We start from the raw sequence: 15489 nt of genomic DNA, 5'->3' as shown, positions 1-15489 counted from the left end.
ATAATTATAATAATTATTGTTATTATTATTGTTATATATACAAAACAAAATTTATAAATTTTAAATAATTAAATTCAAATCATTAAATTTTAAAAAATGCGCGAACTAATTTTTGAATAAATACGCAATTTTAAATGATCCTGAAGTTAGCAGACAATTAACATTTTTCGGATTTTTTTTTTTATCAAAATTTTAATTTACAAAAAAAAAAAACTAAAAAAATGCACATGTAGGAAATTTAAAAAACTGTAGGTGCTATTTTTTGAAATATTTTTTTTTTAATTTATCGTATTTATAAAAATCAAAAAATTATTATAATTTTTAAATTTTAATCATAATTTTTAAATTTTTATTCTATTGACATTTTATTTATTTATTCTAAAATTTTTAAAATTGATGTCATTTTAATTCACGCTCATGTGACTGCAGCAGACATGAGACAATTTATAAATTTGAAACAAAAATTAAAATATTGAAATTTAAAAAAATGCCCGCGCAGATTTTTTAATTAATTAAATACGAATTTTTTAATTTTAATTCCGCTCACATTTTATTCATTTATTCAAAAATTTAAAAATGTCAATTGCCAGTTACATTCACACGTAAAATAAATTACAAAAAAAAATGATTTTTTCGAGATTAATATAAAAAAATAAAGATCTGTGATTAAATTCCTTTTTAGGATACGTTACAACTTCAATGAAATTCGTAATAATTTTACAACAGAGCAAGTGTCTTAATATGGTCAGACAAGTTTTAGTTTAACATTAATTACCAAGTGAAATATTACTTAACATCTGTATAATTATTTATTAAAAATCAACAGGAAAGTTGCGCCATCACAAAACTACCGAGCCGCCGCCCGGCGGGTAAATTTCAAACCAACTTTCGAGTTAAAGTCCGAAGTATACCCGAGACAGTAATAAAATAATCTTCGGGTGTTTTCGGTTTCTATTTGTGATCTGTACCTGTAGTAAAACACTCGGGACTCGGGTCTGATGCTTTTGTGATCGAGATTTCTCAGGATCTCAAGCAATCTCAAGTATAAGGTTCCATTGGATATTTTCTCAATTCTATCAACACGTCACTTGACTTCGCGCTACCCACGAATGGGCAGATCTGAGAAATGAAATGCAACAAAGAAGAACAATTACTCTGAGTTTGTTTTAAATTCAACGAATTTAAATAACGAGATTTTAATTAACGAGTTGTTGCTCCCACGATGTTTTCGTTTTGTCTGATTTAAATTCCCAGTATATTTATTTAAATATTAAATTATGTTGCAGCAAAATTTTTCAAAAGAAAAATTATTCATTTACAGACTTGTTTCTCCCGAATAAGTTTTTGTGCAGAATAAAAATTTAAATTTACCAGAATGGCGACGTCAACTCAAAAATCTTGGAAACTCCGTAAGTTAAAATTTATCGTTTCTATTTACATAATTGTCGATATACATATATATAGATATACATTTAATATTTTTAATTATCTAATATTTATATTTTAGAGGATTTTACTGCCCATACTTCAAATGTTAAGTGTCTTGCACTTGGTCACAAATCAGGACGAGTTTTAGTAACTGGTGGTGATGACAAAAAGGTTAACTTATGGGCAGTTGGAAAGCAAAATTGTATAATGAGTCTAAGTGGTCACACTACCGCTATCGAATGTGTAAGATTTGGGCCAGCTGAAGATGTTGTTTGTTCTGGTTCTCATTCTGGAGCTTTAAAAATATGGGATCTGGAGCATGCGAAGTTGACCAGGACATTTACAGGACACAAAGCTGGAATAAAGTGCATGGATTTTCATCCGTATGGTGAATTATTGACATCAGGAAGTGTGGATACTGGGATTAAATTGTGGGATATTAGAAAACAAGGCTGCGTTTTTACATACAGAGGTCACGATAAAACAGTCAATAGTTTGAAATTTAGTCCCGATGGTCAATGGATCGCTAGTGCAGGAGAAGAAGGAACTGTCAAGTTATGGGACCTAAGAGTAGCAAAACTACTGAAAGAATTTTCAGAGCACAAAGAAGCTGCGACAACAGTCGAGTTTCATCCTCATGAATTTTTACTTGCCAGTGGGGGTATGGACAAGACGGTTCATTTCTGGGACTTGGAATCATTTAAATTGGTATCTTCAGTGCAAAATGTATCAGCAATAAGATGTCTTCATTTTAGTCAAGACGGGGAGTGTTTATATACTGGGACTCAAGATCTTTTGGAAGTACACCGTTGGGAACCAGCACGAACACTGGACACTGTGACAACTAGTTGGGGTAAAGTTCAAGATATTGCTATTGCACGGACTCAGCTGTTTGCCGCAAGTTTTAATGGTTCAAATGTTAAGCTATTTGTTTGTGATTTAAATAAAATAACGTCTTCTACTAATTCTTCTGAATCGTTGTCACCATTCGCTCATGGAAATCCGTTGAAAAAGAGCTTCACGAAAGACAATTTAAAAAAAAATGTGTAAGTCTACTCTTATACATAATCATTTAAAAAGTTCACAGGTACCCGTGTAAAAAACAATTTTCTTTCATAATTAATTTAGCTCTGAACTTCATGACGAAACTCAGAAAGTGACCAGGGTGGCCATGAGCCGAGAAAGCCGGTAATATCGGGAATTATCAGGGAATTTAATGCAACCGGGAAACATTATGGAAATGTCAGGGAATTCCGAATAGTATCCGGGAATTAAATTGTAACAGTTCAAAATTTAAAAAATTTTCAATTATACTCTAGTTATAAAAATTAAGGGATAAGGTAAATGTCCCAATATTGGAACGACAAAGGGTATACGACTGATTTTTATCGTTTTAAAAATATTCAAATAGATCATAAACCACAATAATTTGTTATATCATATAGAATAGACATTTACCTATTCAAAAATAATTAAATTAGTTCATTTTTCTTAAATTTAATATAAAAAAAAATTTTTTTCTATGACACCCAAAAGACTCAATACCGGAACGCTGAAATAGCCTTGTCCCAATACGGGAATTCGGTTGTCCTAATACCGGGACAGTAAAGAAAATGAGTTAATTTTTGCATTTATTCATAGTGAAAATATTAACAATTATTAAATAATATTAATGTAAAACGAGTGTGAATGTAGCAGACATCAGACAGCTTTAAAATTATAAATAAATAAGATAAATAATTAAAAAAATAATATTTATAAAAAAAGGACTATTAATTTCAAAATTTTTTGAATGCGCACTTTTTAAAATTTTATTTTATTAATTACTTACTCGATTTATTAATAATTTTAAATTTTACTGATATCTGCTATGTCACACTCATAATGTAAAATGTATTTTAAATTTTTAAATGATTAAATATTCAATGGAAATAAATATTTTGAACTGAAGAATAGAAACAAAATACATCATTTGAGGCTATTTATTTATTTATTTATTTATTTATTTATTTACGCTTTCAGCAATTTACAAATTTTAATATTTCATTTGCATTATCCAGTGCAATAATCACAATAACTAGAATAATTAACAGATAAACTTTAAGAATAAGTTCCTAAAGAAAAAATATAAAGTATTTGAATTTTCTAAATTATTCTTAATTTCTTAATTTTTGGCTTCATCTTTCTCTCTGGTTTTTATTTCCACTTGGATTGACTTTTTGAATGAATTAAGAGATCCCCCAAAGAAATTTACATTTTTTGAGTACTCGTTGACTAGTCCAAATATTCTGTTCCTGGGTCCGTTTTGTATAAATGACTCATTGGAGTAAGGTACTTCTAGAAGTCTATTTTCCCTCAGATTCTTATTCGGAATGTTGAATTTAATATCTGACAATATTTCTGGTGAATCGATCATATGGTTTACTGCCTTGAAAAAGAAGGTCAAATCTGCTAGTACGCGTCTTTCGGACAATTTCATGATCCCCATACTGGTTTTCTCCTCTTCAGAATTCATCACTACGCCTTTTGCTTTCCAATAGTCCATCGGCTGAAGAAGAGGTCCCGTAGACATTTTGTTGGCACCGGGTAAATCCAACTGTTTCTTGTGTATTTTGGGCCAAGGATCACGAAAGTCGGGTCCATTTTGTTCAAAAATGGTGCAAATAATTGTTTGTAACAATTTAATTGTTTAAATCGAAATGACTCCCGAACAGCTTGTTTGTTGGGGCAGCGTAAAGGAAAAAAAATGTTCAGAATAAAAAAATACAAAAAAAAGGTATCGCATGTTTTTTTTGCATCTCGAATAATTCGCGAGATATAATAAAAAAACGAGCCGGCGCTCGGACCTCTCCCTCTCGCACTAGCGACTGCCTATGCGCGAGCTCTTTCCCCGCCAAATCGCGTCAGATGCTTGATTGGCCGGAATTTTTTAAAGTTTTTTACATTGAAAATCAAAGAAAAAAAAAAATCGACAAATTGTCGATACTACCAATCGACAGCATTTTTTCTGAGACAAATTTCTGTCGTATCGTCAAAAGACGTTTTTTTTTTTTGTTCACAAATGTTATAAACAAATGGATTTTTTCAAAGTCCAGATTGGATTCAAAAATTGATACCACCAATCGACTGCGTTTTTTATAAAACAAATTTCTGTGATGATTTTCGGAGAAATCCCATAGAAAAAATAGTTTTTTTTACAACACCGAGTGCTGGGTCTATCTTTTCTATAGGATTTCTCTTAAAATCATCACAGAAATTCGTTTTATAATAAAAACCCAGTCGATTGGTGGTTTCAATTTTTTGAACTCAATCTGGACTTTGAGAAAAACCATATGTTTATAACATTTGTGAACAAAAAAAAAAAGTCTTTTGTGGATACGACAGAAATTTGTCTCAGAAAAAATGCTGTCGATTGGTAGTATCGACAATTTGTCGATTTTTTTGTTTTCTTTGATTTTCAATGTAAAAAACTTTAAAAAACTTCCGGCCAACCAAGCATCTGACGCGATTTGGCGGAGAGAGAGCTCGCGCATAGGCAGTCGCTAGTGCGAGAGGGAGAGGTCCGAGCGCCGGCTCGTTTTTTTATTATATCTCGCGAAATATTCGAGATGCAAAAAAAACATGTGATACTTTTTTTGTGTATTTTTTTATTCTGAACATTTTTTTTCCTGTACGCTGCCCCAACAAACCAGCTGTTCGGGAGTTATTTCGATTTAAACAATTAAATTGTTATAAACAATTGTTTGCACCACTTTTGAACAAAATGGACCCGATTTCCGTGATCCTTGGCTCAAAATACATAAGAAACAGTTGCATTTACCCGGTGCCAACAAAATGTTTACGGGACCTCCTCTTCAGCCGATGGACTATTTTGATTTATCCGGAAAAAATAACATTTTATGTTATTTTTGTAACTTTTCAGCGCCGATATCTTTTGAACTAATGATCCGATCGTGACGTTCGAGGTGGCATTCGGCGCGTTTCATTGAGTTCTAGAGCTGATTAGATTTTGAAATTGATCAGATAAGTCACTTCAAAGATAATCGACAAAAACCGTTTTTTATCATTTCTTTCGCCAACGATTTTTCTCGAACAAAGTTAATTTGTTAATCGGTTAACGATTGAGATGGTTGAGGTAGCATTCGATGTGGCTTATAATGTTCTAGAGCTGATTAGATTTTGAAGTCGATCGTTTAAGTCGTTTCTGAGAAATCACTAAAAAACTAAAAAAAAAAAATTTTTTTTTTTCGTAATTCGCCAATATTTTCGAGCCTGCTTGATCAAATGATCTGAAATTTTCAAGAAAGTTGAGGGCCAATAAGCTCTTTCGATTGCCACCTCAACCATCCGAATCGATTCATTAGTTAAAAAGTTACAAAGAGTTTACACACACACACACACACACACACACATACAGACGCTCGGAAATAATTCTGAAAATAGTCAAAATAGCTTCCAAGGACCTCAAAACGCCGACATCTGATGAAAACTCGACTTTCGAAAATCGGAGTGAAAACAATACCCAGTGAACACATGACCTTATTTTGACGTCATACGTAGGTCATAGAAATGTCACGGCATCTGATGTAAATTTGATGTCAATCTGACGTTCTGCATGACTTTAATATGATGTAAAGCTTGTGACATCATATTGATGTACACATGACTCTTGTATGACGTCAGAGTTATGACTTATGTATTACGTACGTTTGACATAAAATCTACATCACATTATTACGTAGTAATAAAGTCATTATCGTATATCATAATGATGTAATTTTAAAATCATACATTTATGTCAGTAGCAAAGTCACGGTTATACCTAATATGGATGTCACTCTTAAATCATATCTTTACATCAGTGACAAGTCATTATTTTACGCAATGCTGATGTAATTTCCGAGTCTTAGTTTTTGTCATCTATTTATTAAAATAAAACAATCATAGAATAAATTTTCAAAAATTTGTAAATGTGTAAAAATAACAACTAAACGTCGTAGATTTTTGGGTCCAAAGTAATCGATAAACTCGATAATAGATTATTCAGACGTTTTAGATTGAAACATTAGCATCATAAAAAAATTAATTTTATTTTTTTAAATGATATATCGAAATCATCATTTAGGATGACAAAGAAAATGTAACGACAGTTTAAACTCTTTTGATATTAAGATTATAAAGTTTAGTATCGCAATTTTTCAATCGATTAAATTTCATTCGATTTTGTGCAATTGTTTAATATTTCGCAAAATTTTATATAAGATTTTTCAAATTTCACATCACAACAAAAAATTAAAAAATTGGATGAAACTTAATGAAATTTTAAACAATTATCATCGAGGCCGAAAAATATTGTTTCTATAAATATTCATATAAGTTCATAAAGTTTTTTTAAATTTTGTAAAAATCTTTCACGAAAACTTATGAACATTGTCTTTTCCGGCATTTCACTCTAAATACATCAATTAAGCACAAGCTTTGAACTCTCGTGATGTGGACCGGTGAGCAACGTTCAAGACTACCAGCCAAGAGGAACCGTGTTCCAACCCAGCAGACGCCCAGGATTTTTATATTATTTAACGTTATCTAATCTTGTTTCTGAATTCACAATACATTAGGGCGGTAATAATCAGATCAAAATTTCGGTATTTCATTTTTTTTTTTTTTTTTTTCAAAAATATTTTTTCTGAATTGATAATTTTGACATCACCCATATGTCATATTGACGTCATAGAATGTCACACAGACATCACATTGACGTCATGTATACGTCATTAGTTTTACATCATAATCTTACGTAAAAAAGTGGGAAATAATGAGTCACACCTGACTCATTCGTGACTTATATCTTACGTAAATGATGACTTAGCGTAAAGTCACACTGACGTCAAATTTACGTAAATGTGTTTACTGGGTAACTTTCCATTTTTTCGAAAATCGTCGATTTTCTTAGCGGGAAGTTAAAAAAGTTACTACATATGTGAAAAGTGACAGAAATAATAATAAAAATTACTTTATTCCATAAAGAAAATGTGATCATTAATCTATCGATTTTTTGAGCTTCAAAAATCGTGACTGATACTTAGAAAATTGACGACACGTATTATAAAATTTATTATTTAGAATGTTCAAATTCCCCATATTGATACCTGGATTCCGGGTTATAATTTCAAACACTGATTATTAAAGTTCAATTTTTTCCGTGTAATTGTAACTAAAGTCATTATATATTTTACTTCGATTTCCGAGAATTGAAATTTCATCAGATGTTGACGTTCGGAAGTCGTAGGAAGCAATTGTGATTACGTCAGAATGATGTCGAAGTGTCTGTATGTGTACCCCCATGAAACAATTAGAATAAATATATGTTGAAATATATAATTTTATTATATTTTGTTTTTTTATGTCGTTGATTCAATTAAAAATAGGAGAGCCTGCGGCACGAAGGCCCCCCTCAAAAATTAGGTAAAAAATTTGTTTTTTACTTTCCGTCGAGTTATGATCTCTATAATGTTTTTATCATACTATAGGCCAATATGAGATATGTGGGGCAAAATGGACCACTCAAAAAAAATAAATTATTTTTTTTTTTTTATTTTCCGTCAAGTTAATTATTTCGTTACAATTTTTTTTATAATGGTCCATTTCACTCCACATATGACGTATTGGCCAAAAGTATGATAAAAACATTATAAAGGTCATAACTTAACGGAAAATTAAAAAAATTTTTTTTTTCTAATTTTTTTGAGAGGGGGCCTTTCGTGCTCCAGCAAAAAAAAATTTTATTTTTTCATTTTTTGCACAATTTCGACTGATTCTTCCGAAATAGACGGAAAATAAACGAATTCGATGGTTAAAAGCCACAAAAAGAAAAGACCGGCTTAAGGGAGCCTCCGTGCCCGTACCTCCTCTATCTACATTATTATTAAGAGGATATGTTTTTTTTACTTTTTATTAATAATCTAAAGCATTAAAAAATTGAATACGTAAATAAAGCAATCAAGAAAATTTTATTTTTTCGATTGTTTTGTTTTTTTATTAATAAAAGCTACATTTTCTTTGATTTTTCAAGTGAAAGACATAAATAATATCATTCCGAGTAAATCATTGATACCATTAGTTCAATAATCAAAAACTTGTTCATCTGGTGTAACAAAATTAAAATTCAATATCTCAACAGAATTTATATTAAAACCAGCGAAAATGCCAACTGATGATTATCGATTTAACCACTATGACTGTCATGATCGACTCTCATCATTCTAATTGAAAAATATCGACAGCCGTTTTGTCCAGTGAGACGACTTGAAGTACTGGAGAAGAATAGCGCTCTCTCCATGGTCCGCGCCACTTAACACTAATCATTTTAAGAAATTCAAGTATAACATTTTCTGTCAATCTGTATTTTTTTAAATGTTAGCCTAATAAAAATATCTAAGATATATTTCTTCTAATAAAAGAGAGAGTGAGAGAAAAAGATAGAGTTTTGTCTCTCAACAGACGATTTCAATAAATTAACGACATGTAAGTTGATTTTTTTCCAAGCTCTGGGGGCGATCACTGGCCGGTAGACCTTAAGTGGAATTAAATTTTTTGCACATATCTGTTATCGTTTGTTTTATTCGAATATTAAAAACTATAGTATTGTATAGTAACGATTATTACATTGTTACAAGACTCAAGAAAATTTTCTATTAACTAAGATATTTTTCAGCAGGTGAAATGAAAACCGGAATTTTTTTGAACGAAGTAAAATAATTTCTTGAATTGTCAATCTTGAATTGAGAGAAAAATTCTTAAGCCAAAACATATTTCATACTTGGTCTAATAATAGAATTACTTATTTTAAAGCTTGCATTTCTCAGTATAATAAACATTTTTCTTAACTTAAGTACGTTACTCACTTGAACCAAGAAACCATGATGTTTTAAAACAATTAACGGTATAAACTTGAACTAAAAATAAAGGGAGTTGGTTTAAAAAATTTAAACTCTTGGTTTGAGTAGTGTATTTTCTCTGACCAATCACACGAAAAATTTCAAACTAAGATTATTAGAGTCTCAGCCAGAAAAGTTCTGTCCTGAATTCACTCATATAGTTGCTTCTTCCTTCGCACCCTAAGAAACGAATACTACTGACTCTCTCTTGTTTCGCTGGAGCAGTAAATGGATACTAAGTGCATATTTTTATTTTAAATGAATTAATGCAATTATACGATATTGAATAATTTCTATTTTTTTTTTTTGTAACTAAATTTGTTTTTATTAAACAATTTTTTCATTTTATGACGAAATTCATTGATGAACGATTCATACGATCATGAAAATTTGTCCAAATTATTGGAGATAATATTTAAAATCTAAATTCTGTGTTTGGGATTGTAACGATCGTTACAAATGGATCGCGATTTAACCGTACTTCAATTTATTAATTCTTCTAATTTTTTTTTATTTTTTTAAAATAAGAATTTGACTGCGTAGTTCAAAGCACACCCAATAATATGTATAAAAATGCGTGTACGTATATGTGAGGGTATATTCATGTATATATTCTTTCACACCCATATATTCATCTAGCTCTTTTTCGGTTTGTTCTGAATTCTCACCGAAAGAGTGTGTGAATACGAATGGTCAAGTCAGAAGTATGAGAGAGAAAGGAAAATAAGAGTAACCAAGTAAGAAAACTCTGTATATCTCTCTCCCGCTAAGTACAGCTGCACCGCTACGGCTGGTCCCTTACGAAGAGCTCACTGTCTCAATGTTTTTCGCAAGTCCCTCAAATTATCATAAATGTCACATAAATTCATTAAGATATTTCCGTGATCTAGTTTGAATTGAATTTTTACATCTGTTACCAATAAATCACATGGTCCCCGCAGAACCTCTCTGCTCCCTTTTTCTATCACCCAAATTTTTCCTCCCGATTTTGTTTTTCTTAATTATATTTTTTTAGAGTACAAAAATATGTTGACCATAAAAGTCATCATAAATTAATCAAAGAGACGTCGTTTTTAAAATCCCACGGTTTCCCGCGGATCTTCACTTCCCCCTTTACCATCATAGAAGAACTTTTCTCTCAAATTTTTAATTACATTTCTCGGTAAACGTCATCATATATTTTATAAAATGTTATTTTCGAGCAGCTTACCGCGGACTTATTTTTCTATTTCACATCCTGTTGACTACAAAATACCAAGAACTCCCGCAATAAATATGTCATTCTCAGCTGCCCAAAAATCAAATCCTTATATAAAATTTTTTCTCCTTCTTTAACTCATTCTCTGTTTCATCTTCAGTCCCACTTTTCTTTCAAACCTTTTCACACATAAACCCAGGAAAAATACTCAAATTCAGTCATTGCTTCTACTACCGAAACCCTTGTCGGATCTATATAAGTCCGCGAGTAAGACTCACTAGTCTATTCCAACGTTCGTTCTCGTGACGCTCTACGCCCAGGCAACCAGGGGTCCTAGATCGATAATCGGAATTCGATTCTTTTATTTTAAAATTCAACATCTAAAAGTCATTACCGCCGTAGCTAAAACCCTTGTCGGATCTATCGGCGAGTAAGATTCCAAAGTTCGTTTTCGTGACGCTCCACAGCCTAGGCAACCGGGGGTCCTAGATCGATAACCGGAATTCAATTTTTCTTTACTTCTGTAATTAAAACCTTTGTCGGATCCATCCGCGAGTAAGACTCAATGAGTCGATTTCAAAATTCACTCTCGTGACGCTCTACGCCTAGGCAATCAGAGGTCCTAGACCGATAATCGAGTTTCGATTCTTTTATATTTAAATTATAATTTCGCGACTTGAAATTTTATTTTTAAAACCTTTCCTCGTGAGGTCCTTCGCCTAGGCATCTGGACTCCTAGGTTGGATACCTAAGATAAAATCATTTGAGTTTGCATTAAAATTAACTAAACTCCTTCACGTGACGTCCACCACCTAGGCAATCGGAGTCCTTGTTCGGGAATAGTTAATCCTTTTAATAAAACTCTAAAAGAAAATATATATATTTATATATATCATCATAAATTCATTCGACAGCAAAACCGGCCTTTCGGTTCAGCGTGCAGTGCGTTCGTGTAAAAAGATTCAACCTGTGAATCTCAATTAAATACTGTCATTAAACATTGTAAAACTCCCGTGTACACAAATTCAAACTGGTGAATTCGGAGTGAGTGTGTGTGCAGATATATCAACCCTTCTGGGTAAATCTGAAATTATAATATTTACATGTAACATTTAACCTGTCGATATACTACACATGTTTTTTTTTTTATACATTCGTCTTTTCATTTACTGTCCTTTTTCTCCAGCATTCAAGTGCTAGTAAATTAAGACATAGCAAACCCAAAGTAAGACGGAGAAAAAACACAATCTTCTCGAGGGCCCATATTCACCGACCCCATATCCCTTCGCTCAAAAATCACGGACCTACCCTAACGCCACGCAGATCTTTGAACGGGACGGTCTATAGTACATCCGCTCGGTACAAATAGACAAATAAGTTATAAAACGATAAAAAATTAAAACATTTTTATATCAGCCACGTGACGCCAATTCTTTGGTTGGATGACAAAATAAAAATAATTTCATATTATTACTTATAATTTAATGATCGGTACCCAATCACTCATAAGTTCTCACACTAACCACGGGACGGTTCTATCGAACGCTTTGGCTGAGTTATAGAAAGAGGTAATTCGGTATTCCGATATTAAATAATAAATAAAATAACCCTTTCGCTTGTCGCCTTCACTCACTCCGATCGTGACAGGATTTAAAAATGTGACTGACCATAAGGCCAGTGTGGCTCAATATATGTGGGCAAAGTAAACGTAGCCTAACAAAAGCTGGGATGGCTTCGTTAGTAAAGCTTTCGCACGACGCTGAATCGGTCTGGATTCGATTCCTTCACTGAGCGATAATTATTTTTCTCAATTTGTTTTATATATTCAACTTATTGCGAAACTTTCCTATCCCTAAATAATGCTTCTAATAAAAGATTTATTTGCTTCACGAAATTTTTTAACAAAAAAAGAATTGTTTTGATAAAAAAATTACAAAAAAAAAATTTTTTGGTAGCTCGATAAATTTATTTGCTTACTTGAAGAAGTTTATTTCTTGGTTGGAAAATTTGTTTTTGCTTGCGACAAAAGAAAAAAAAAATTCTTGGCCCAAGAAAGTTTGTTTTTGGTTGAAACAATTATTTTTCATAGTTTAAAAACTTTCTTGTTTTAGATCAATACATTTTTTCTTGACTCAAAAATAAAACAATTTTCAGCCAAGAAAAAAATTTTGCGAATTAAAAAAAAAATGTTCTCGAACCAAGAGAAAAATTGCTTGGGCCGAGAGATTTTTTCTTGACTTAAAGAATTTTAGTTTCAGTCTGAGAAATGATGTCTTCCACGAAGGAAATAATTTCTTGATCCAAATAATTTTTTACTTCAATAAAGTACAAAATTTCGCTTAGTTCAAGAGACAAATTTCGAAGACATATTATTTCTTGGTTCAAGATTTCCTTATTTTTAGTGCACACCCACACACGAATGAAATTCTAAACATAGTCAGAATAGCTTCCTAGGACCTATATATATGAATATGTAAGAGAAAGGGGTGGCGGGATAGGCAAAACAAGGTACTTCCAAAATTTTATAAAAAAAATTTTTTTTTTCTAAATCTTTTATAACCATCCCAAAATTACTTTTGTAAATATAATTAAGCATTATTTTGAATTTTTTTTCGTTTAACTTTTTCAAGAATCGAGTGCTCGTCGAAAAATGTTAAAGACTTTTGTATTATGTGTTATGTCCAAATAATTTTTTTTTTATTTTAATAATTATTTAAAATAATTATTACTGAGCTCCTCTTTGAAAAGCGCGCGAAAACGCAGCGTCAGCTTTTTCACCTTTTTATGCGGCAAAGAATAGTGGGAAGACACCTGCAATAAGTTTAACGAATAAATAATAAACTGTCGTCACTTTCCACCAATGACGATAATTAAAAATTCCCCATCAATTGTCAAAGCAAAGTTTATAAAAAGCCTGAGCACCATGGCTCAGGGCCTTCAGTTCATTTTTAACTTTTTGGTCCGCGTAAACGGCGTCGATAGCCCGTAATCTTATTGCAGAAATCTTCCGACGTGGCAATAAGTAATCGTCGCTGATTTAGGTATCCGGCTGATTAATTTCGTGTAGGATATTATTTTATCAGTTACGGTTTTCCAAATTCCCTTTAAATAAATTGTAAATCGATCTAGGTATCCGGCTGATTAATTTCGTGTAGGATATTAATTTATTCATTTACAATAATTCAAATCGATTATACCGTAAATCGATCTAGGTATCCGGCTGATTAAGTTCGTGTAGGATATTAATTTATTCATTTACGGTCATTATTAATAAATTAAATTGCCAATTGAGTTAGATACTCGGCTGATAGTCAACTATCGTGTAGAGTATAGTTCTTAATTGCAATTGAAAGATCTCAAAGATCTATCCGGTTCGAGTGAATTGTGACACAAATCACGTGAATTTGTGATCTCACTTTGTGCCGAGTTTCTGCGCATAAAAACCCCTTTTTGGGTGTGAAAAAAGACGCATATTTATAAATAAAAATCTGTTTAAAATATCCGATAAGATAAATAGTCTTATAATACAAATTATATAAAAGTTGTGAAAAACGAGAGTGAACAAGTGACGTTCAGTTAAGACGTTGTAATTTGAAATAATTAATAAAAGATCAAGTTCATCACTCCAACCTTGCGGTTTCATTCGAAAGTAGTACATAAGATATCATCCTACCAACCCAGCCGCACCCATTCTACCAACCTTCAGGAAGGTCGAGTGAGCTGTTTAGTCCTGGAGGGATAATAGCTGCCGCACTAGAAGAATTGACATCGAAAGGTAGGTGAAAGAACTATTTTTCTATCATCATAAAATACTTTGGCTTAAACAAGAGCACCAGTCTCTTTGGAGACGTTTGGGTTCTTAATTTTCGAAAAGATCCACTATAAATAATAAATTATAGGAAGATAATTTCTTCCTCGTATTCTTTATTGTTGTCCGCACCCTCCAACCCGCTTGTCCAAAATTACTATCGCTACCAAAGGGAGAAATCCCGGATAAATAATTAAAAACTAAGCGGCGGACATAACATATGATAAAAACTATTAAAAACTTGATTATCTTCCTTTGCATCCAATAATTGTGTAAAATATAATTTTTCTTAATGTAAATAACTTACAAAAAATTTTAATAAAATCAAACTTATTCAATATTCAGAATTTTGTTTGTTTTCTACATTTTTTTGGGGGTACCCTGTATTTTATCATTTTAGCACAATACTGAACGGATCATATGAATCGTTCATTAATGAATTTCGACATAAAAATGAAAAAAATTAAAAAAAAAAAAAAATTTCAGTTACAAAAAAAAAAAGAAAAATTATTTAATATCGTATAATTGCATTAATTTATTTGAAATAAAAATATGGACTTAGTATCCGTTTACTGCTCCAGCGCAAAAAGAGAGAGTAATTAGTATTCGTTTCTTAGGGTGCGAAGGAGGAAGCAACTATGAGTGAATTCTGGACAGTACTTTCCTGGCTGAGACTCTAATAACCTTAGTTTGAAATTTTTCGTGTGATTATAGTCAGAGAAAACACACTACTCAAACCAAGAGTTTACATTTTTTAAACCAACTCCCTTTATTTTTAGTTCAAGTTTATACCGTTTATTGTTTCAAAACATCGTAGTTCCTTGGTTCAAGTAAGTAACGTACCTAGGTTAAGATAAATGTTTATTATACTAAGAAATGCAAGCTTTTAAAACAAGGAATTCTATTATTAGACCAAGTATGAAATATATTCTGGCTTAAGAATTTTTTTTTTAATTTAAGATTGACAATTCAAGAAATTATTTTACTTCGTTCAAAAAATTTCCGGTTTTTATTTCGCCCGCTGAAAAATATCTTTGTTGAAGGAAAATTCTCTTGAGTCTTATAACAGTGTAATAATCGTTACTATATAATACTATAGTTTTTAATATTTGAATAAA

At 31.5% G+C, this 15489-nt stretch overlaps 1 protein-coding gene across 1 annotated transcript; it reads left to right on the top strand.

Moving 5' to 3' along the window:
- The first annotated feature begins 966 nt into the window (after positions 1–966).
- LOC130669390 (katanin p80 WD40 repeat-containing subunit B1-like) lies at positions 967–3331 on the top strand. The gene is made up of 3 exons (XM_057472267.1): positions 967–1409; positions 1508–2474; positions 2557–3331. The coding sequence occupies exons 1-3, from the start codon at positions 1376–1378 to the stop codon at positions 2618–2620; spliced, it is 1065 nt and encodes a 354-aa protein (XP_057328250.1). The 5' UTR covers positions 967–1375; the 3' UTR covers positions 2621–3331.
- The last annotated feature ends 12158 nt before the right edge of the window (positions 3332–15489 follow it).

The sequence above is a fragment of the Microplitis mediator genome, chromosome 6 (genome assembly GCF_029852145.1).
Source record: "Microplitis mediator isolate UGA2020A chromosome 6, iyMicMedi2.1, whole genome shotgun sequence".
NCBI lineage: Eukaryota > Metazoa > Arthropoda > Insecta > Hymenoptera > Braconidae > Microplitis > Microplitis mediator.
The sequence above is the reverse complement of the archived record's forward strand: the minus strand, read 5'-3'. Positions and strand labels throughout refer to the sequence as shown.

Bases quoted from the DNA above. Each gene is read 5' to 3' on its own strand.
- LOC130669390 (XM_057472267.1), top strand. From the start codon at position 1,376: ATGGCGACGTCAACTCAAAAATCTTGGAAACTCC. The intron at 1,410-1,507 runs GTAAGTTAAAAT...TTTATATTTTAG, and splicing joins TCAAAAATCTTGGAAACTCC to AGGATTTTACTGCCCATACT. The intron at 2,475-2,556 runs GTAAGTCTACTC...TAATTAATTTAG, and splicing joins GACAATTTAAAAAAAAATGT to CTCTGAACTTCATGACGAAA.